We start from the raw sequence: 22,025 nt of genomic DNA, 5'->3' as shown, positions 1-22,025 counted from the left end.
CATATGCATTGAGGAACTGATGATTTCACTCTCGCTGATTGCGAATTGAAGGCAAGGCGATGCAGACATGTAACACGTATAAGCAAAAAGGCCCAAAGACCGTATATAGAAGCCCTCAAACATCAGAGTTCCAGACGGATAAGAGTTGCATCCAGCAGCCTCGTATTAACAACGGCCTGCGGCAGATACTGTGTGACTGAGCATTACATTCAAGTAAGCTTGCACAGTAACAAGGACATGTAAAGCTTGCGTGTACGTACCTTTGGACTATGGTCACTGATATAATCCGTATATTTGTCTTCATGTACGTGCTTCTGTTTGTCACTTCCATGGTGAAGTGTGCAACTGACCCTAAGGTTTCGATTAAGAAAACCCGATCTGGCTGTTCCATGACCTGTGGTCTGTACTACCATTCGTTGCTACTCTGTATGCCCGAATCCTGAGAGAGTTATAGGACGGTGTGGCTATTGTTCTTATTACTGATTGGCCGCATTATCTATGTATTACACTTACTGAATTTATAAAACTGTGTCTGTGCTCTTCTCGATGTTCACGGCAAACACATGAAGAAGCATTAAGGGCAGACCAGTAGGCCAACCCAGATTCTCATATCCTTATCGTTTCCATCTCTATCTCCTTAGCCTGACATGGGACTCATTTTGTACTGTCTCAAATCACAGAGACCTGAAAAATCTCAGCCTGACCCAACTGCTATCTCACTCCTGTACGCATCCGCTCGCTTCTCAGAGTTGGATGACCTCAAATCCCTCGTCATCTCTCATCAGAGTGTCAGCTTCTAAGTAAGTACGTTGCGACGTACGTAGTGTTACGACAAAGTGAAGAAATACAGTCACATTTAAAGAAATGAAAACAGGTACTTAAAAAACGCCGCTCTTGACGTATTGTATAAGCAGATGAGGAAGCCACTGAATAGAAACATGAAGCAAGACGGTAAGAAAAAAATAAATTTTGTAAACTACATTCATTGATTTATACTACTCAGTCATGCAATTGTTATCCACGGATATGTTACAGAGATATGTTGAGATACTGAAGTTGTACAAATACAATCTGGGGTTAATGATAATGCATTTCGTCTTTTTAATTAGGAGTTATAGAAGTTCTCAGAAAACAAAAATTGGAACACTGTGGACTGCGACGAGGCTTTACTCCTGGAATATTAACGTAGATAGAAATTTCTTTCTGCTAATTCTGCTTGGAGAGGGGTCTGGATAGATGATTTGTATTGTTAAGAGACGCCGTTGGAGAAATTTTGTAATTTTTGTAAACTTATTGTCCGAGTTTTGGATGAGATTCAGTATTAATGTAATAATCAGTAGTAGGGATAAGTTTTACCGAACTATGAGAATATAACTCACATGTGTAAAAGGGAATTTCGACGTGTTACTGTCCACATTAATGATTCTGGTTACAATCGTACTAGCGGCGGTTTGTGGATCGAATGAATCACTGGACTTGTGGAACGAACTTGTGCTTCTGAATTAGCCCTGTCTGGCGAAGTTTTCAAATTAACTTTAACATACAGTACGACAGCTACGATCCATTAGCCATTGACAGCACCACTCTTGAACAACGTGTGAACTTCCTTCCATCTATAAACTATTAAAGAGATTCCAAGAGTAGCATGACTTAATTAAAGAAGTGACCTTTACTATAACATATTGTTATACCTTGTGAGGAATGCACCTTTCGCATCCAGAGAGAACACATAAGACAGTAATCATAATAGTTAGCTCAATTAGCTACACTCAAATCTTATTATTAAGATTAAACCTAATAATAATTAAGTCGTCATGTGCTTTACTATTTAATGAAATTCCAATACTAGAGTCAACACTACACGTTTCCCGCTGATTTGCCTATTCAGTGATTCTGTCTACTGATACGACAGGATTATGTATTGTGTGTACTGTCTTTATTGTATTCGTTGGTAACAATTGTACTACGTTTATGCTGCATGTTTTGAGATTGGTGGAGGATACAGATCCAGACGGTATCTAATCAAGGTCCATCATAAACGAGCTTCATAGTACAGTAGCAGAAAACAATGTCAGTCGCACACACTAACTTTTGTTACCAGATCTCTCCTGTACTAAACTGTCAAAAAATAGTGATCCTTCTAGTTAATTTATTGGTGTTGGGCTGCTGCTGTGGACCGAAATCAAACTGGAGTCTCTAAATGCAAGATGAACAACACCAAATACTGTCTCAAGGGGAAAATACTATTTGTCTCTTGCTGAATACTGATGTAGAGCCAAGATACCAGATTTCTGTACGATCCAGGGTTCAATTAACATCTGAAACACAGATTAATTTACAATATTTTTAATAGAAAACTTTAAAAATTTATAAAAAGAATTGAGAAAAATGGATGGAACTCTAAAGAGAATGACAGAGTGCATAACAATGTCTGTAAACAATAATGACAAATAGACTAAACTTCCCAGTCAAGGATTTCACATAAACGCCGACAGTCTGATGAAGAAGGTTATGACACTAGTTTGGTAACTCAAAGGCAAACACAAGTGGAGTAGGGAAGTGACGAAAAATTTTAATTCCGTCTGATGAGGTGATATATTTACTTTCTGTATCTCGTTTATAAGTCTTATAGTTCTTGAATGAATCCATTTGGTTTATACCCTTTATAACTTAAGGGGTGCTTCTCACCTCTGGTCGCTGGCGAAAGGAAGAGATGTGATGTGGAGGCGCCGCCAGCACTCTCACCAAAAATGGCGACCTTGCTAGGATCCCCACCGAAGGCAGCGATGTTGTTCTGCACCCACTGCAGCGCCAGCACCTGGTCCTTGAGGCCCGCATTGCCTGGGATGTCATCGTTCTGCAGGCTCATGAAACCTACCACATGCCAGCAACACATAAATCTCTCAAATATGAACTACTACACGTCAACTACCTTGTTTATCCAATATACAAGTTCCTTATCATCTAGTTTCTGAATTTTTTGCTCTGAAAAACAAAAATAAAAAATCCAGCATAGAAACAACAGAAAACTAGCCAGAGGAGTCTAGTTAGCTACATCTGCTAGATGACTCTTTATGGTTTCTTTGTATGCTGTACTCAGAGTCATATTATCAATTTCCTATAGGTGCAGGTTAAAGTTGTTGGATAGGACGACACAGTGTCATACCCTGACATTTTAATCTTTAGAATGTAATGCATATGGTTTTTGTTTCATTCAAAACATGCAACTTTTAAATGTATTTTCTGTTTTACATTAAAGACAGTGAACCACTTCACATAATGGAATACTTCGTCAGCACATCACCAGCTGTATGTTCCATTTGCCAACAGGTCATGCAAGGACATCACGATGGACAAATATGACTGTGGGATTGAAAATTTATTAGAGATCTAAAACGTGTCAAATACTGGAAAAAACTGCACACTCACTATCATAATAAATGAATCCAGATTGTTTTGGACCATGCCTAGAGCAGTTTATTCAGATGACAGCAGACTCGAACTTACGAAACAGTCTTTCATGTCAACATGGAAACAATTCTATAAACGCCAGTGTCATTTTACTGTGACCTCAGAGTTGTGATTTTCTTCTGTGCAGTTTTTTTGAAAAATCTCATATTTCGCGTTACGTCCTTACTGTGGAGGGAAGATTTATGTTAGAGTCTTTCACGGCAATATACTTGAATAAGATCTTCTCAGTTTTCAAGACACATCGTTTGCGACAAAATACTCGAGCGTACCAAGACCGTCTACGCATCGTCGTCAGGAGTAAAAATCACTAACTGCCGCGGCTGGTGTGGTTTCTACTTATATAGGTATGACTCCAGCATCTGGCACTATTCATAGAGGGCCGAAAGGTCGCGTCGCGGAAGGTGACTCGGTTAGCTCTTAGCAACTCCTTCCCACCATGGGGCTGGCACGACGTTTGAAACTCCTAAGAAGATGGATGCAAGACTTGATTATTGTTTCGTTATTTCATTATGGTATGTAAGGTATGAAAACAGTGAAAATTGATCTCCACAACATAAATATCAGGTACTGCTAAGATGTGCACTTCACATTGAGATAAATCCCTTTTCTTAGAGGACCTCTGATAATCTGCATATATTCTTCAATGCTAGATAATATCTTCATCAGCCGACTGACAATGTGGATCTGACTCGGCTGTGGAGACCATTGTAACATTTTCTTTAGGCAAGATGTCTGGACAAAGCGAGCTGCGCATATCGTTTTTTGGTAGAGAGAGGTGTTGGCGACTGGGCATGATTATTGGATTCTAAACGAATGAAAAAATTGCATCTATTTTTCTTTCGATTAACAAAGCAATCTGGGACAATGATCTTAAGTTTCTGAAGCTCAAATCTTGCTGTTGTTCAGCACATACCATGTACTGGGCTCTAGTATGGAAACGAGTCCACTCGTCGCAAGTATATCATAATTAGTAGAAATCAAGAACAAAAAATAAAGACAATTAAAAGAAAAAGCAATAATAGCATTACTTTCACCCTTATCAAATATTAACATCCCATTATAGTGATCAGTCTCAAGACACTACGGTGCAGCATATCTCGTGCAAGTCTTTCATATTCTTGCATTTTTCTTCGTCGACGGACGAAGATGTATCGATGACAGAAACCGTAGCTTTCGTAGTTCAGCGGCCCCGTCAGAAGCGGAAGTAACTGCAGAACATAACCGCCAGAAATGCAATTCACACGCCTGGGGAACTACAAAACTGGCGATGTAACTGCCAACAGGGCAGATGGAAATAAATGCTCTTCCTGCAGCCATTTCAAGAAGGTCCACGTCAGCTATGCTATGCCACCGTCTTCCTTCTACGACCACCACTGGACACTGTCAGTCTCCTTTGCTAGACTTGCCCAATGCCTTGCCTCGTCATGCTCTGCTCCCACAGGAGTTCGCCAGCAGCGTTCGACTGCGGATGATAGGCTCGGAAACATTTTCACCGGATAGATGTTCTACCGATGTCTGGGTCGTGTGGTGCTCTCTGTACTTTCTTACGTTATTATCAAGTGCCACTTACTGGATCCTGTGATAGACACTGATCTTCTGAAACTTTGTCATTTCCTTCCACTTTTTGATGACTAACAAATACTGTAACTGAAAGAATGTTTACTCGTTACTGTAGGTTTCAGCACATATGTATGTGCAGTACCCTACATCCACTTGAACCTCTTTACTGTGTTCAAGCTTTGGTCCGTACATTTTTTTACATGCACAATTCCTTTGCCAGTGCCTTGATGCCTCTGTTATCGCCTGTTCATTAATATCTCTCAAATCCGTAGAACCAACTCAATGTACATATTGAATTTTCAGCATTCGTCTGTACCACCGCATTTCAAATCTTTTATTCTCACTAGTTGTTCGTCTACGTTCGACGTCAACGTGAAAACAATCACTCACAGGCGGCAGGTGGCAGCACTAGCAGTGGAGGGTAAATGAAGCGTGTCGCGGTTTTGGGGGAGGGGACACGGAGAACAGTGCAGTCGTTGTCGTTACACAGAAACGGAGCGATTTATCTGACATCCAAAAGGACATGATCACTGGCTTTCGGAACAATAGTTGGAAGCATTTTGGAAACAGTGGAGTTTGTAAACTGCCGTGGTTAAAGCATACCGTGCATGGCAAAATGGTCTATCCAAAACTGGAGCCAAAGAAACTGTGGCGCACCACGAGCCATAGATGAATGGAGTAAACGACGGCTGCGGAGATGTGTACAGGCGAACAGACGTGCAACTGTTGAGCAACTGACCGCCCAGATGAACCAAGGGGTTACCTACAGTGTCCTTCAACGACGATTCAGCGAACGTTGCTGAGTATGGGTTCTCCGCAGCTGGTGCCTGAATTTGCGCACCCACACTAACTACAGGTGATCGGTGATGAAGGCTGGAACTTGCACGCCAATGCCGCAAATGGACATCCTTTTCAGAAGTTTCACGTTTTGTGTACCATCGGACAGATGGCCGTTGGCGTCTGTGACATGAAACGTCTGAAAGCAAACATCCTTCAACAATCGTCGAATGCGTCCGGGAGGCTGGATGGAGCGTTACGGTCTGGGGACTGTGACTGGACAGTGTATATAAAAAAATCTTTCAGGAAGGACTTCGTAATAAGACCGCCTAAATTCGGAACTCCGATTATAAACTTCAATTTTTCGCGGCGATTCCAGAGGAATTATCCGAATTCGGACAGAAAATTACCGTCCAGTTGTACACTTCTTCTCACGAGCCAAAACATTATGACTGCTGGTCACAGCGAAACCGAGTGAGTTCTGATGTGCTTGTAGGTGTGCGAGGCGATAAGGAAGTATATAAACAAAGCAGACACGAATGGGGAATCATTCTACAGATGATGCTGGCCGCAAATTGCAAAATCCAGTGATATATCGCGGTCGTTGACGTGCGTATGTAGGCGACGAGATATTGTACATCCACGGCATCAGAGAACTTTGGGGTTGGGCCATCCCCTCCCCTTACAAGTGGGCCGAGCGGTTCGAGGGGCTTCCGTCTGGAACCGCGCGACCGGTAAGGTCACAGGTTCGAATCCTGCCTCGGGCATGGATGTGTGTGATGTCCTTAGGTTAGGTTTAAGTAGTTCTAAGTTCTAGGCGACTGATGACCTCAGATGTTAAGTCCCATAGTGCTCAGAGCCATTTGAACTATTTTTGTTGTAGATCAGGCTACAGAGTACAATGCTGCTGCAAGCAATTAATTGGAGGGTAATTTTCTTTCCGATTTCGGATAATTCCTCAGGAATCCACACAAGAAGTTTATGATCAGAGACCCTAATTTAGGCAGTGTTATTACGAAGTCTTCCCTAAAATGTTTTTTTATATACAGTGTCGAGTCACATTTCCCAAACCGTAACGCTCCGGCCTCCTTCCTGGACCCTTTTAATGATTGTTGCAGGATGTTTGCTCTGAGACGTTTCACGCCATACACGCCTCTTTCGCCAGACACCATTACTTGTTTCCATGATGACCCAACGACATTGTGCAGTGGGCACAGGATCAACGAGACTGGACCATGGATGAATATAAATATGTCAACTAGTCGGATAAACCACGTTTCTTGTTGCAGAAGGTCGGTAGTCGTGTCTGGATAGCCATTTTCCAGGCGAACAGCAGCTGGAAACGTACACCGCGCTACGGATGCAGGCCGGTGAGAGTAGTACGAGGGCGAGTCAAATGAAAACTTTAAACATATTTTTAAATTTTATTTATTGTGCAGAAGAAGTACAAAGCTGTATCACTTTTCAACATAATCTCCCCCATGCTCAATGCAAGTCCTCCAGCGCTTACAAAGTGCATAAATTTCTTCTTTAGGAAAAAAACTTTTGTTAGTCCGCGCAACCACTCATGCACCGCGTGTCGTTCCTCTTCATCAGAAAACAACTTTTTTCCTCCCATTGCGTCTTCGAGTGGTCCAAACATATGGAAATCACTTGGGGCAAGGTCCGGTGAGTATGGTGGATGAGGAAGACACTCAAAATGCAGGTCTGTGATTGTTGCAACTGTTGCACGGGCAGTGTGGGGCCTTGCATTGTCATGTTGCAAAAGGACACCTGCTGACAGTAATTCACGTCACTTTGATTTGATTGCAGGCCGCAGATGATTTTTAGGAGATCTGTATATGATGCACTGGTGACAGTGGTCCCTCTAGGCATGTAATGCTCCAAAATGACGCCTTTTTCGTCCCAAAAGAGAATCAGCATAACCTTGCCTGCTGATGGTTCTGTTCGAAACTTCTCTGGTTTTGGTGATGAGGAATGGCGCCATTCCTTGCTCGCTCTCTTCGTTTCCGGTTGGTGGAAGTGAACCCAGGTTTCGTCCCCAGTAATGATTCTTGCAAGGAAGCCATCACCTTCTCGTTCAAAGCGCCTAAGAAGTTCTTCACAAGCATCAACACGTCGTTCTCTCATTTCAGGAGTCAGCTGCCATGGCACCCATCTTGCAGACACTTTGTGAAACCGGAGCACATCATGCACAATGTAGTGTGCTGACCCGTGACTAATCTGTAAACATGCTGGAATGTTATTCAGTGTCACTCGGCGGTTTTCCTTCACTATGGCTTCAACTGCTGTAATGTTCTGTGGAGTCACAACTCGTTGTGGCTGGCCTGGACGAGGAGCATCTTCCACTGAAGGCACTCCATTTGTGAACTTCCTACTCCATTCATAGATTTTCTGTTGTGACAAACGTGCATCATTGCACTGAACCTTTATTCGTCGATGAATTTCAATAAGTTTCACACCTTCACTACCCAAAAACCGAATAACAGAACGCTGTTCTTCCCTGGTGCAAGTCGAAAGTGGGGCGACCATCTTTATACTGATACTCGGGCGGTATGTGTGCATCTGCACTATGCTGCCACCTACAGGCCACTCTGCACGCTGCTTGTAGCACGCTTACCAACTTACAGGATAACGGCGCGAAATTTCGATTTGTTATTACAAATTTAAGGTTTACATATGACTCACCCTCGTTTTATAGTATGAGGAACATTCATCTAGGCCTCCATGGAAAGTGTGGTAATAATCGAAGGCACCATGGCAGCTGTGGACTACGTGGACATTATTGTGTACTACCTGCAGCCCTTCATACTTCATGTCTTCCCTGACAAGGATGCCCCTTCTAGCAGGATAGCTGTTCGTGTCACCAGGCCAAAATCATGCGACTGTGGTTTGAGGAACGTGATAGTTAATTCACGTTCGTGTCTTGTCCACTAAAGTCACCTGATCACAAAACAACAGAACGCATTTAGGACGCCATAGGTCACCAGCTCCGCCACACAAACAACCGACCCTATTTTACGGGAATTCCCTGCCCTGTGCGTAGAATTCTGCTGCTAGACACTTCCAAAAACCAGACACACCCAGAGACCTACCGAGGAGTTTTTAATTCCATGCCATGCAGAATCATTTCGTTCCATGAGTTGACCAACACGCTATTATGCAGGTGGTAAAAATGTACATCGGTGTATACAATGTGCGACTGGACCATGATGATCACTCACGTCTTGATAATGCGATGTTCTGAGTTTTCATGCAGCTCTAATTTTTTCTGTGAGTTCTATTACTTTCTTAACTCAGTTTTGCACCTGTTTTCTTCTCTGTCTCAGTCTGACTGCACTTCCCATCTGTCAAAATCTTATATGTATTGGCTCTGAGAACTATGGTACTGAACTTCTGAGGTCATCAGTCCCCCATAACTTAGAACTACTTAAACCGAACTAACCTAAGGACATCACACACATCCATGCTCGAGGCAGGATTCGAACCTGCGACCGTAGCGGTCGCGCGGTTCCAGACTGTAGCGCCTAGAACCTGCTCGGCCAGCCCGGCCGGCCTTATATGTACTATTTCTGTATAAAACGTCCGATGAATTTATCTGAACTCTATGTAGATCGTTTTTAACGTGTTGAATACGGAGTTGTTGCTTGTACGGGTATCTTAAAATTTCGTGGGAGTTTGCTAGGAGTTTGTGGATGCTCCCCTAAGACTTTAATGTTCTTTTTCGAATCCATGCGGCGATGTCGAATAATTTTTCTGTTGTTTCATTTGAGTTTGGTTTGTATCCATCTGTTCTCACCCAGCATATCTCACATATCACCTCCTACAAGGGGCGATCAACACCTTTCCGTTCGAAGTCAGTACAGTCCACAATCGGTATGCCGATCACGCAAAATTGCCGTGAGGATTCTACGTCTGCATCTACATCTACATGGGTACTCCACAAATCACACTAAGGTGCCTGGCAGAGCGTTCATCGAACCACCTTCACAATTCTCTATTATTCCAATCTCGTACAGCGCGCGGAAGGAATGAACACCTATATCTTCCCGTACGAGCTCTGATTTCCCTTATTTTATCGTGGTGACCGTTCCTCCCTACATTGGTCGGTGTCAACAAAATATTTTCGCGTTCAGAGGGGAACGTTGGTGATTGGAATTTCGTGAGAAGATTCCGTTGCAACGAAAAACGCCTTTCTTTTAATGATTTCCAGTCCAGCTCCTGCATCATTTTTGTGACACTCTCTCCCATATTTCGCGATAATAAAAAACATACTGCCTTTCTTCGAAGTTTTTCGATGTACTCCGTCAGTCCTATCTGGTAAGGATCCCACATCGCGCAGCAGTATTCTAAAAGAGGACGGACAAGCGTAGTGTAGGCAGTCTCCTTAGTAGATCTGTTACATTTTCTAAGTGTCCTGCCAATAAAACGCAGCCTTTGGTTAGCCTTCCCCACAACATTTTCTATGTGTTCCTTCCAATTTTAGTTGTTCGTAATTGTAATACCTAGATATTTAGTTGAATTTACGGTTTTTAGATTAGACTGATTTATCGTGTAACCGAAGTTTAACGAGTTCCTTTTAGCACTCATGTGGATCACCTCACACTTTTTGTTATTTAGGGTCAACTGCCACTTTTCGCACCATTCAGATATCTTTTCTAAAGCGTTCTGCAGTTTGTTTTGATCTTCTGATGACTTTATTAGTCGATAAACGACAGGGTCAACTGCAAACAACCGAAGGCGGCTGCTCAGATTGTCTCCAAAATCGTTTATATAGATAAGGAACAGCAAAGGGCCTATAACACTACCTTGGGGAACGCCAGAAATCACTTCTGTTTTACTTGATGACTTTCCGTCAATTACTACGAACTGTGACCTCTCTGGCAGGAAATCACAAATCCAGTCACATAACTGAGACGATATTCCATAATCAAGCAATTTCACTACGAGCCGCTTGTGTAATACAGTGTCAAAAGCCTTCCGGAACTCCAGAAATACGGAATCGATCTGAAATCCCTTGTCAATAGCACTCAACACTTCGGGTGAATAGGGAGATAGTTGTGTTTCACAGGAACGACGTTTTCTAAACCCATGTTGGCTGTGTGTCAATAGACCGTTTCCTTCGAGGTAATTCATAATGTTCGAACACAATATATGTTCTAAAATCCTACTGCATGTCGACGTTAACGATATGGGCCTGTAATTTAGTGGATTACTCCGACTACCTTTCTTGAATATCGGTGTGACCTGTGCAACTTTTCGGTCTTTGGGTACGGATATTTCGTCTAGCGAAAGGTTGTATATGATTGTTAAGTATGGAGCTAATGCATCACCATACTCCGAAAGGAACCTAATTGGTATACAGTCTTTCGAGGCAATCATCCCACCGATGCACCAGGTTGAAGATATCCGTTTGGTAAAATACCGTGTCCAGCTGAGTGGAGAGATCCATAAGTGCCTCCTGCACATACCTGACCGACAGGAGTCGTCGACTCTACAAGGCCTTCGTTTAGGGACTCGATGCGTGTTATTCGCAATGGTAGAGATCGGGACTCTGAGGCGGGTGCTCCAGTGTCTCCCACTTGGCTTGGCGGAACTTCTGCTTCCCTCCCAGACCTTGTGTCGAATCGTGACCAGCACGAAACTTGGCACACCATTCCACTACGGTGGTTTTCGGGAGACATCTCCCCTATACAAATTCTTCTTCTTCCCTTGGATGTCCACCGGCGTTTGCCTTTCGGCAGCTAAGAAAAATAACAGCACATTGCTCCCGTTTGAATGCATTTGGTAATAACGTCGTCATAGTTCACATACTTGCATTTACCGCACGCACGTCGAAAAGACACAAATACCTACACGTCGGTTTTATATACCCTCATCGGAACAACGCTCTAACGGAAACACCCTACTGGCCATTAAAATTGCTACACCACGAAGATGACGTGCTACAGACGCGAAATTTAACCGACAGGAAAAAGATGCTGTGATATGCAAATGATTAGCTTTTCAGAGCACTCACACAAGGTTGGCGCCCGTGGCGACACCTACAACGTGCCGACACGAGGAAAGTTTCCAACCGATTTCTCATACACAAACAGCAATTGACCGGCGTTGCCTGGTGAAACGTTGTTGTGATGCCCCGTGTGAGGAGGAGAAATGCGTACCATCACGTTTCCGACTTTGATAAAGGTCGGATTGTAGCCTATCGCGATTGCCGTTTATCGTATCGCGACATTGCTGCTCGCGTTGGTCGAGATCCAGTGACTGTTAGCAGAATATGGAATCGATGGGTTGAGGAGGGTAATACGCAACGCCGTGCTGGATCCCAACTGCCTTGTATCACTAGCAGTCGAGATGACAGGCATCTTATCCGCATGACTGTAATGGCTTGTGCAGCCACATCTTGATCCCTGAGCCAACAGATGCGGACCTTTGCAAGACAACAACCATCTGCACGAACAGTTCGACGACGTTTGCAGCAGCATGGACTATCAGCTCGGAGACCATGGCTGCGGTTACCCTTGACGCTGCATCACAGACAGGAGCGCCTGCGATGGTGTACTCAACGACGAACCTGGGTGCACGAATGGCAAAACGTCATTTTTTCGGATGAATCCCGGTTCTCTTTACAGCATCATGATAGTCGCATCTGTGTTTGGCGACATCGCGATGAACGCACATTAGAAGCGCGTATTCGTCATCGCCATACTGGCGTATCACTCGGCGTGATGGTATGGGGTGCCATTGGTTACAGGTCTCAGTCACCTCTTGTTCGCATTGACGGCACTTTGAACAGTGGGTTACATTTCAGACGTGTTGCGACCCGTGGCTCTACCCTTTATTCGATCCCTGCGAAACCCTCCATTTCAGCAGGAAAATGCACGACCGCACGTTGCAGGTCCTGTACGGGCCTATCTGGATACAGAAAATGTTCGACTGCTGCCCTGGACAGCACATTCTCCAGATCTCTCACCAATTGAAAATGTTTGGTCAATGGTGGTCGAGCAACTGACTCGTCACAATACGCCAGTCATTACTCTTGATGAACTGTGGTATCGTGTTGAAATTGCATGGGCAGCTGTACCTGTACACGCCATCCAAGCTCTGTTTGGCTCAATGCCCAGGCGTATCAAGGCCGTTATTGCGGCTAGAGGTGGTGTGTTCTGGGTACTGATTTCTCATGATCTATGCACCCAAATTACGTGAAAATGTAATCACATTTCAGTTCTAGTATCATATACTTGTCCAGTGAATACCCGTTTATCATCTGCATTTCTTCTTGGTGTAGCAATTTTAATGGCCAATAATGTATTTTGATCGCCCCTCATATATGAATATAAGATATGAATATAAGATTTTTGCAGACATACAGGCCTTATGATTTGATAATTGTGTTGTAGAGTTTGTTTTTTGTATTGTGTGCTTGAATTTCTATAGAGAAATGCTCTGTTCCATATTTATTTCTTCCACAGTAGATTCAAGGAACTCGCATAGGAATATTAAGTACGGAACTCCCTCGAATCAATTGTGGACAATTTTTCTATGTCGTGGTTACAGCACATGAACTGAGTTCTTTTTTGGGAGAAAGTATGTAAGCCAAGCTTTTGAGCGTATTAACTATCCGAAAAATGTCACATTACAGCCTTAAGCTACTGGTTAAATTATTTATACAACCTTTTCAGTCGTCTGACCGTCATCAAGTTCATAAAAGTACTCGCAGCATCATGTGATATTGCTGAGGACTTGGCAGATGATTGGTGGCAGCGGCGGTGATAAATCCATTAACAATAGACTGTCACCATATTTTAATAGAAATTATGTCGAAAATCTATAAAAACTGTGCTGCGGAGAGCACACGTTCATAACAGGATTGCAGTTTTAACGTGAGTGTGTACACTCCACAGCACAGTTCTTAAAGATCAACGACGTAATTTATATTGCGATAGGATGACAGTGTATTGTCTATGTTTTTATGAACTGGCAATAACGAGTTTATATTTCTTCTAAAATGATGCTGTGAATAATTCTATGAACTTGATGATGGTCAGACGATTGGAACTGGTTGTATAAATAAAGTATTTTACCAGCAGCTCAAGACGATAATACGACATTTTTCAAATGTATAAAAGCTGTTGGGCACTCCCTCCTGAAAATATATTAATTTCTGTTTCATTCCAGTGGTTTCGAAATTTGCTAATATTGCCAAACAGCGAAAGCACAGGTTGATATACCACCATAAACACATTTTTTAAGTATCGATCGTAAGATTTCGATTTGTCTCTTACTGTGCTCATTTCGGCGTCGCACGATTCTGTGTTGGTTTAATCGCCCTAATCGATTTCCCTTAAGACCAGAATCTTCTGGATTTCTCGAAAATATTCATAGCTAACGCCTGTCCCGAAGCAAATAAAACGATTTATTTACCAAGGGCGCCGAGACGATAGGCGGTTGTGATCAACACAGCGCCCTTCTCCACGAAATAGTGTGGAGTACCATTGAAGGAAAAACCCTTTGAGAAGCCGCCACCGTGAATGTAGACCATGACGGGGAAAGGACCACTCCCCGTAGCCGGCACATACACGTTGAGGTAGTAGTCGGTCTGGGGGCAGCCTCGCGCGAGGGTAAGCGCGTCTCGAACCCCGGACCACGAGGGAGCTGGCTGCGGGTCCTGCGCACGTCAGCACATGGTCAAGACCAATCGCTACTGCCACCAATACATGCACGCGTCACAGTACGACATATTGATCCACACATTTAAACATTAATACACTTAGGGAGGTTCCTACCCCATTCCGTGGCATCTAATAGTCAAGCCTACTAGATGAGTGGGTTGCCAAGCGAGTGCATCAGAAATATTTTCATGATTATCGTACCCACTGAAACTATGCTCGAAATATGAGCCGTAGTGCCTATCAGTTAAGCTATAATTTATTCTCGTCCTTACTTTTTAATGCAACGGAATGGATAACACATCTGGCTAATAGCTAGTGCACATTTCTGATGGACTCACTCCACTCTGGCAAGGCCACGTTTCCTTCCTGTGGTACATATTTTATCCAAAACTTGGACATCCCCGCAAGAAAATGGAGGTTATGGTGAAATAATTCAACAAAATGGCTACCCACAACTCAATAAACAAGACCACTATTTGTCTGATATATCTCCACTTTTATTGCAGTAAATTCTTTCATGCTAATGTTGCAAAATATCTTGCATTACACTTAAACACAATAGTAAAACAAGTGATTCTCCACCCAATGGGCATTATACTATGGTCTCGTAATGTTTCTGTCTATTTCTACTGTGCACTTTCTGGATTGGTAAGGAATCTTTTGCTACTTCATTCTCTCCCACACTCTCATACTCTCATTCATTAGCAACATAACGAATTTACTAACTTTCGTGCTGTACTAGGGAAAATCATGTTTGACCCACTAAATTCGCTACTGTCTCATGCAAATCACACAGATTAAATACACATAATAAATCACACTAACAGTATAAAACACATCTCTACAAACAAAATGTTTGGTTTTATACTCGTTCTGCTTTCCCACACCAAACAATAGTCATCCCAGATTCACACGTCACTGACCCACGTAATAATTTTCCTACCAAAAACTCTGGAGGATTTGTGCACATCTCCCTGTGCAATTCAACCCTCATGGTGTTGCCGGGTAGATGGCTGACTCACCTTAATTCACTCTCAGAGTATCTGAATATCAAACTGGCATCACACGAATGTATCTCATAATGGAAGTTTTGGTATCTTATTTATTTCACACATGGATCCTCAACTGAATGCTAGCACAAGCACTTCTAATTCTTTTTATTGTCTCATAGTCAGGTTGATACTCACACTGTACTCACCAAGTGGAAGTGCTTGTTTCTAATTCAAGTTCTGCACACGGAAATCTTAATTATTTTCAACTTAGATTTAGACACGCAAGTATTTCATCTTAATACTACCACACGCTAGTATTTCGTCTTATCATTACAACACGTGGTTTCTTTGTCACTTCCGAAGAATCCTATGTTCTCCATGAATTTTTATCTGCCTATCTTTCTCAGAACAATTTACATCAGCCTCCCACCAAAAGTTTCTGAAAAGAGAAATTATTAGTTCACCTATACCTAAATATTCTACTTGCATACCATTTTCATTTAACTTCGTTTTTCTGGAGCACACATAGAACACGTCTTCACACCTCAGGAACCAGCGACAGAGTGCTGAAACGTGGCCGTTCATGCGGTCATCCCGCGCTTCCGCAGAAGTGAGGGAGGGCCTTGTCACCGTATTGGTCAGCCACATTCCAAGCCCTCTGGTGCTCTGGTCTACTTCCTCTCTTTGGTTCGGCCAAAGGTGACCAGAGAACCGTCTCAAAGATGATTACAGTATCTACCTTCACTATCTGTGCAGCAGACGACCAGCCATTCATTCAATTCACAAACATTACCAAACTGGATTCAGGGATCTATTTCAAGGAAGTGCACATCCGAATAATTAAACATACAAATTGCCCTTCTTTCCTACGTTGGTAACTGGCTTCGGTGTATTAAATAAAATTGTGTTATTCTACAAAAAACGCTGTTCTGACAAGAACAACAAAGTATGTTGTTGCACGTCTTTTCTATGTTGGGCAGTACTGTACCCTTTCAACTTAAACAACGTTACTCTGCACTGAAGGGGAAAAATCGCAGCAGCAAAAAGTAATTAATGTAGACTAATTAAATTACGGGAACACATTTGTCTAGGTAACATTTTTAAGTGATTAACATTGCAAATCGCAGCTTAATGCAAGTGTGAAATAAGCCATAGCAAATGTGAAATGCTGGTACATTAATAACCGGTGTAAATGCTAAAATGTTGAATGCGAGCATGCAAGGACGCTTGCGTTGTGTTGTATAGGTGCCGAAGGTCAGTTTGTGGGTTGGGTTTCCAAGCTTGTTGCACTTGGTCGGTCAATACAGGAACGGTTGGTTAATGCTGTTTGTGATGGACAACGCTAGAGTTGTCGTCCGATGATGTCTCATATGTGCTCGATTGGAGGCAGATCCGGTGGTCGGGCAGGCCAAGATAACGTGTCGGCACTCTGTAGAGCTTGTTGGGCTATAAAAGCGGTAGGTGGGCGAGCGTTGTCCTGTTGGAAAACACGCCGCAGACTGCTGTTCATGAATGGTGTCACAACAGGTCGAAGCACCAGAATGATTACAAATTTGCACTCAGGTCGCTTGGAACAACCACGAGAATGTTCCTGTTGTCAAAGAATATCGCAATCCAGACCATAACTCCAAAGCAGCCATGGACGCGGATACGGCAGCCTTTAAGGCCACCCTGACTGCAGAGACGGAGGAGGCATGCAGCCAACTGCGGCAATTGCGCTCGCAGATGGCGCACGACACCTGTGCGGACGCCACAGGCGAAGAGAAGACGCCAGCCGCCGCTCCCCTGACGGAGCAGCCGGCGGAAGGACACACCGCGGCGGACACACTGGACACCGAAGAAGACGGAACGCGCCGCAACAACGCCGAAGCCTGTCGGCTCCGAGCAGCTCTGCTCTGACGAGTGGGCTACCGGGGCGATCAGGACGCTCAAGGGCATGGGCTACGTCGTCCGCCACACGGGAAAGACTCAGCCGCCGCGCTTGGCTTCGACGCACGCCCACCAGACACCGATGGACGACCTGGACCCTCCCCCGCGCGAAGTCACCACTGACAGCACGGCGTTGGGCTGTCACAGCTCAAACTCTAGCACACAGTGCTGCAATATCGTCACGGACTGATCTCTTATGACGAACACTTGGCATGAGATGGTATCCGATTGCATGACACCCGCTTCTAACTTAACTCATCCTTGCATGACCTATCGCAGTCCGCAAGACATCTGCTACTGCTCTTATTACCCGACCTAACTATCGTAGTTTTTTTTCCTTGGCGCGTGCCTTGACACTTTTTTCCCTCTGACCTTCAAAGCGCTTCCCTTCGTTCGACTTTCGACCCAATCTGTCTCCAGATGAGCGCGTATTAATGGTTAACCTTAACCAGACGTACGCAAACATCGCAGTACCCACATCCTGCGACACCTCACTTTAGTGAACACTAACCCTTATGCACAGATGGCAGTAGACCTTTTGAGTTGGCCATCATGCCGGTGTGGGCGTGGAGGGGCTTCACTTCTTAAAAACAAAATTCAGGTGTAGGTCGTGCGTGTAGCACGCCGAGAGGTTGCTTTCAGGCCATCAACTGGCCTCCTTCTAACCAAACACGGCTGTCACTGGCACTGTAGAAGGACCAGCTTTCATCTGAAAACAAAACAGATCTCTACCTTGCCCTCCAATGAGCTCTAGCTTGACAGCACTGAAATCGCAAATGGTGGTGGTTTCCGGTCAGTGGAACGCATGCAAGATGACATCTGCCTCGGAGTTGTCCTTGAAGTAACCGATTAGTCACCGTTCGTTGTGTCACTGTGATGCCAAATTCTGCTCAAATTGTTGTTGCAGATGCTGAACAATGCTTCAGAGCCATACGCTGAACACGATGGTCTTCCCTCCCGGCAGTGTCACGTGAGCGTCCCGAGCCCAGTCTTCCTGTACCCTTACATTCTCGTGACTACCGCTGCCAGCAGTCTTGTACAGTAGCTACATTTCTGCCACGTCTTTCAGCAATATCTCAGAACAAACATCCTTCTCGTAGCCCTAATATACGACCTAATTCTAACTGAATGAGATGTTGAGAACGGCATTTTTTGTCATCTTAATGGTGTTCTTGATTAACATCTACTCATCACGTCCAGGCTCAAAGGTAACTTATACCCACGACCGTTGGTGCGTGTATTTGAAGCAAACCTGATCCGCATCCTCATAGTGGCGCTACTAGCGCAACTCTTACGAGACTGACAAGAAATCTGAATAAACATCATCTTTCAGATGTGGAAAGATGCCCTCCAGCATTCTTTTATGTCGCACAACTCCTTCTTCAGGCATCGATAGGTACAAACTTTATTTATTTATTTACTCAGTGCTTTAGTCTGGACATATTGAGATCTCCAGGTCCTCAGATCAGATCAAACACCTCACCTTAGTTTGCAAAATTTTACACACCTCTATAAAGGACACTTGTCGCTTTGGAGCGCTATATACAGGGTATTAGGAATCCGAGAGCAGATTTTTTTATTGATGACTGAGGACAGTGTACTGAACAACATTATATCGGTAGGTACTTCATCTGCAGACTAACAATTATAACTACTAGTGTTGTGGACTGGCAAGACAGCCAATCCACAGTGACGGGTAGCCGAAAGGCGCGCGTTTAATCTCACGCAGACTGGCGTGAGGTCTGGAACAGTTAAAGGAGTTATACTATGAAGAAAAAAACGTAGCGGCTGGAATACTTAACTTTAATCCATAATTGGAGAACATCGCTCTTGTTTATACATAATTACAATCTCAATATAAACTGGTAATGGCGCCTTGCTAGGTCGTAGCAAAGGACGTAGCTGAAGGCTATGCTAACTATCGTCTCGGCAAATGAGAGCGTAGTTTGTCAGTATAGCATCGCTAGCAAAGTCGTCTGTACAACTGGGGCGAGTGCTAGAACGTCTCTCTAGACCTGCCGTGTGGCGGCGCTCGGTCTGCAATCACTGACAGTGGCGACACGCGGGTCCGACGTATACTAACGGACCGTGGCCGATTTAAAGGCTACCACCTAGCAAGCGTCTGGCGGTGACACCACATTCCTCCCCCGCAAATCGGCGTACGGTTGTGTTATAAGGCTTGCGCCCGCCGTGGGGAGGACCCCATGTTGACGTATGCGACGAGGTGGGGAGCCTAACAACAGGCGAGGCTGTGCCACCCGCACCCTGCCATTCGGTCCGAGGGGAGCTAGGAAACGCCTGAAAACCTAGTCCAGGGTGCACGCCAACATGCGGTGTATGCGCCCGTAGAGAGGCAGGAGGGGCCGAAGATTCGACCTCCATCGGGGCGGGGCAGCCGACGGGCGAAGACGACACCTGGTCCGGAGCGGGCAAGCGTTCCATATCGGAGGACAGCTGGTCACGGGAAGCGATCGGCGGCGCGTGACCCATGGAGGCACCCGGCGGTTGCAGCGACGCGTCCACTGCGGGCGCCGCCGGCGAGAGAACAGGCGACGGCGGCGGCGGCGGCGCGTCGCCATGGGGTAAAATTGAAGGCAGCGTCGGTAACACCTGGGGATGAGGCGAGCCAGTAGATGGGTCCCCAGGGCGCTGACCGAACGGCACCGTCGCTGAAAGCAGACGGGGAGCGGCAGAACCCGTGCGACGACAGAGGCGCAGCTGATCGCGATGCCGACGCACCTCACCAGAGGCCCCCAAAACCAAATACATAGCGCGGCCAAGGCAGCGAAGAATGCGCCCTGCGAGCCAACGCCGTGATCCTCGATAGTTGCGATAGTATACAACGTCGCCTGGAGCAAAAGCAGGCGGCTGCCGCTGCACAGGAACCTGCTGCGGCGGATGTAGCAAAGACATCAAGGTTCGATGAGGACGACCGTAGAGCAACTCAGCCGGCGAGCGACCATCTCGGGGCTGAGAGCGATACGAAGACAAAAAGAGCAATAACGCGTCCTCCCTAGAATGCGACTCTTTCAACTTCAACATCTGTGACTTGAAAGTCCGGACCAATCGTTCAGCGGCACCCATTGACTGAGACGAAAACGACGCGGATGTCAGATGTTGAATACCATTGGCCTTGCAGGATGCCTGAAATTCTGCGGACATGAATTGTGGGCCATTGTCGGAAACAATAGTCTGTGGAAGACCTTCAATACAAAAGATAGCAGATAACGCTTGGATGGTGGCAGATGACGTCGTGGAAGACATCCTGACAACAAAAGGAAAATTACTGAATGAATCTACCACAACCAACCATCGAGCATTCCAGAATGGACCAGCAAAATCTATGTGTAAGCGTTGCCAAGGGGAAGTGGCTTTTGGCCATGCAAAGAATTTCCGCGGCGGGGCGGATTGTTGATCGGCACACCCCATGCAAGAAGAGCATGTATTTGTAATCGCAGCATCGATTCCGAACCAAGTACAGTGCTGACGAGCAAGTTGTTTCGTTCGCACTATACCCCAATGTCCTTGGTGGAGAAGACGGAGGACTGTAACGAACGTGGGACCACGACCCGGGACTGATCATTATCAGAACGCAACAGCAAAACACCACGTCGTACAAAAAGTCTCTCCTTGTGAGCAAAAAACCGGCGAACCCACGGATCCTCGATCCGTGACTTTGACAAGGGCCATTGCGTAGCAACAAAACGCAAAACGGTAGCAAGGACAGGGTCAGCAGCTGTGGCTGTAGCCGCACGACGAAAATCAATCGGAAACGATTCGACCACGTCATCAGTTTCCGCATCAATGAACATGCAAGCAAGTTCGGAGGAATCGAATGCCCTATCCTCAGCAACAGGCAAACGGGACAACGCATCGGCGTTTCCGTGCTTAGCAGTGGACCGATACAAGATATCGTAGCGGTACTGCGAGAGGAAAATAGACCAGCGAATGAATTTCTGCCCTGTACGCGGAGGTACAGGCTTGTACGGATGAAAAAGCGATGTCAAAGGTTTGTGGTCTGTGATGATGGTAAAGTGACGACCATACAAGAAATCATGAAACTTTGTGACACCAAATACGAGAGCCAAAGCTTCTTTCTCTATCTGTGAATAATTTCTTTGCGCAGACGAGAGCAATTTGGACGCAAAGGCAATAGGACGATCGTGCGATTCTTCTTTGTGCGCAAGCACAGCACCGATCCCGAAATCCGATGCATCTACCATCAACAAAAGGGGTTTCTGGGGATCGAATGGCGTAAGGCAAGTAGTGGAAAGCAACGCCGATTGCAACTGGCGAAAGGCGCGTTCGCATTCCGTCGTTCAGACGAACGGAACACCTTTACGGCGTAAGCGATGCAGCGGAGCTGAAATGGAAGAGGCGTGGCGCACATATTTGTTATAGTAATTGATTTTTCCCAGCACACTCTGTAGCTGCTTCAAATTCTGCGGCGAAGGCAAGTCTTGTATGGTACGGAGGTGCTCTGGACTCGGATGTATGCCTTGGGCATTGATTACATATCCCAGATAGGGTAAGTCACGAGCAATAAACACACATTTGTCCTTCCGCAAGCGAAGACCATTTTGTCGCAAGACCTGAAATAATGTTCTGAGATTGGCTAAATGTT

At 45.0% G+C, this 22,025-nt stretch overlaps 1 protein-coding gene across 1 annotated transcript in view; it reads right to left on the bottom strand.

Moving 5' to 3' along the window:
- LOC124805661 (esterase FE4-like) overlaps window positions 1-22,025 on the bottom strand; it is a 98,185-nt gene that overhangs the window by 11,825 nt on the left and 64,335 nt on the right. The window contains exons 4-5 of the mRNA XM_047266229.1: window positions 14,233-14,476; window positions 2,689-2,874 (exon numbers count right to left, since the gene is read on the bottom strand). Coding sequence (XP_047122185.1) covers window positions 2,689-2,874; window positions 14,233-14,476 — 430 coding nt within the window. The remainder of the gene's footprint in view (window positions 1-2,688; window positions 2,875-14,232; window positions 14,477-22,025) is intronic.

Source organism: Schistocerca piceifrons, chromosome 7 (genome assembly GCF_021461385.2).
Source record: "Schistocerca piceifrons isolate TAMUIC-IGC-003096 chromosome 7, iqSchPice1.1, whole genome shotgun sequence".
Lineage (NCBI taxonomy): Eukaryota > Metazoa > Arthropoda > Insecta > Orthoptera > Acrididae > Schistocerca > Schistocerca piceifrons.
Note: the sequence above shows the minus strand (reverse complement) of the source record. Positions and strands in the feature narration are given on the sequence as shown.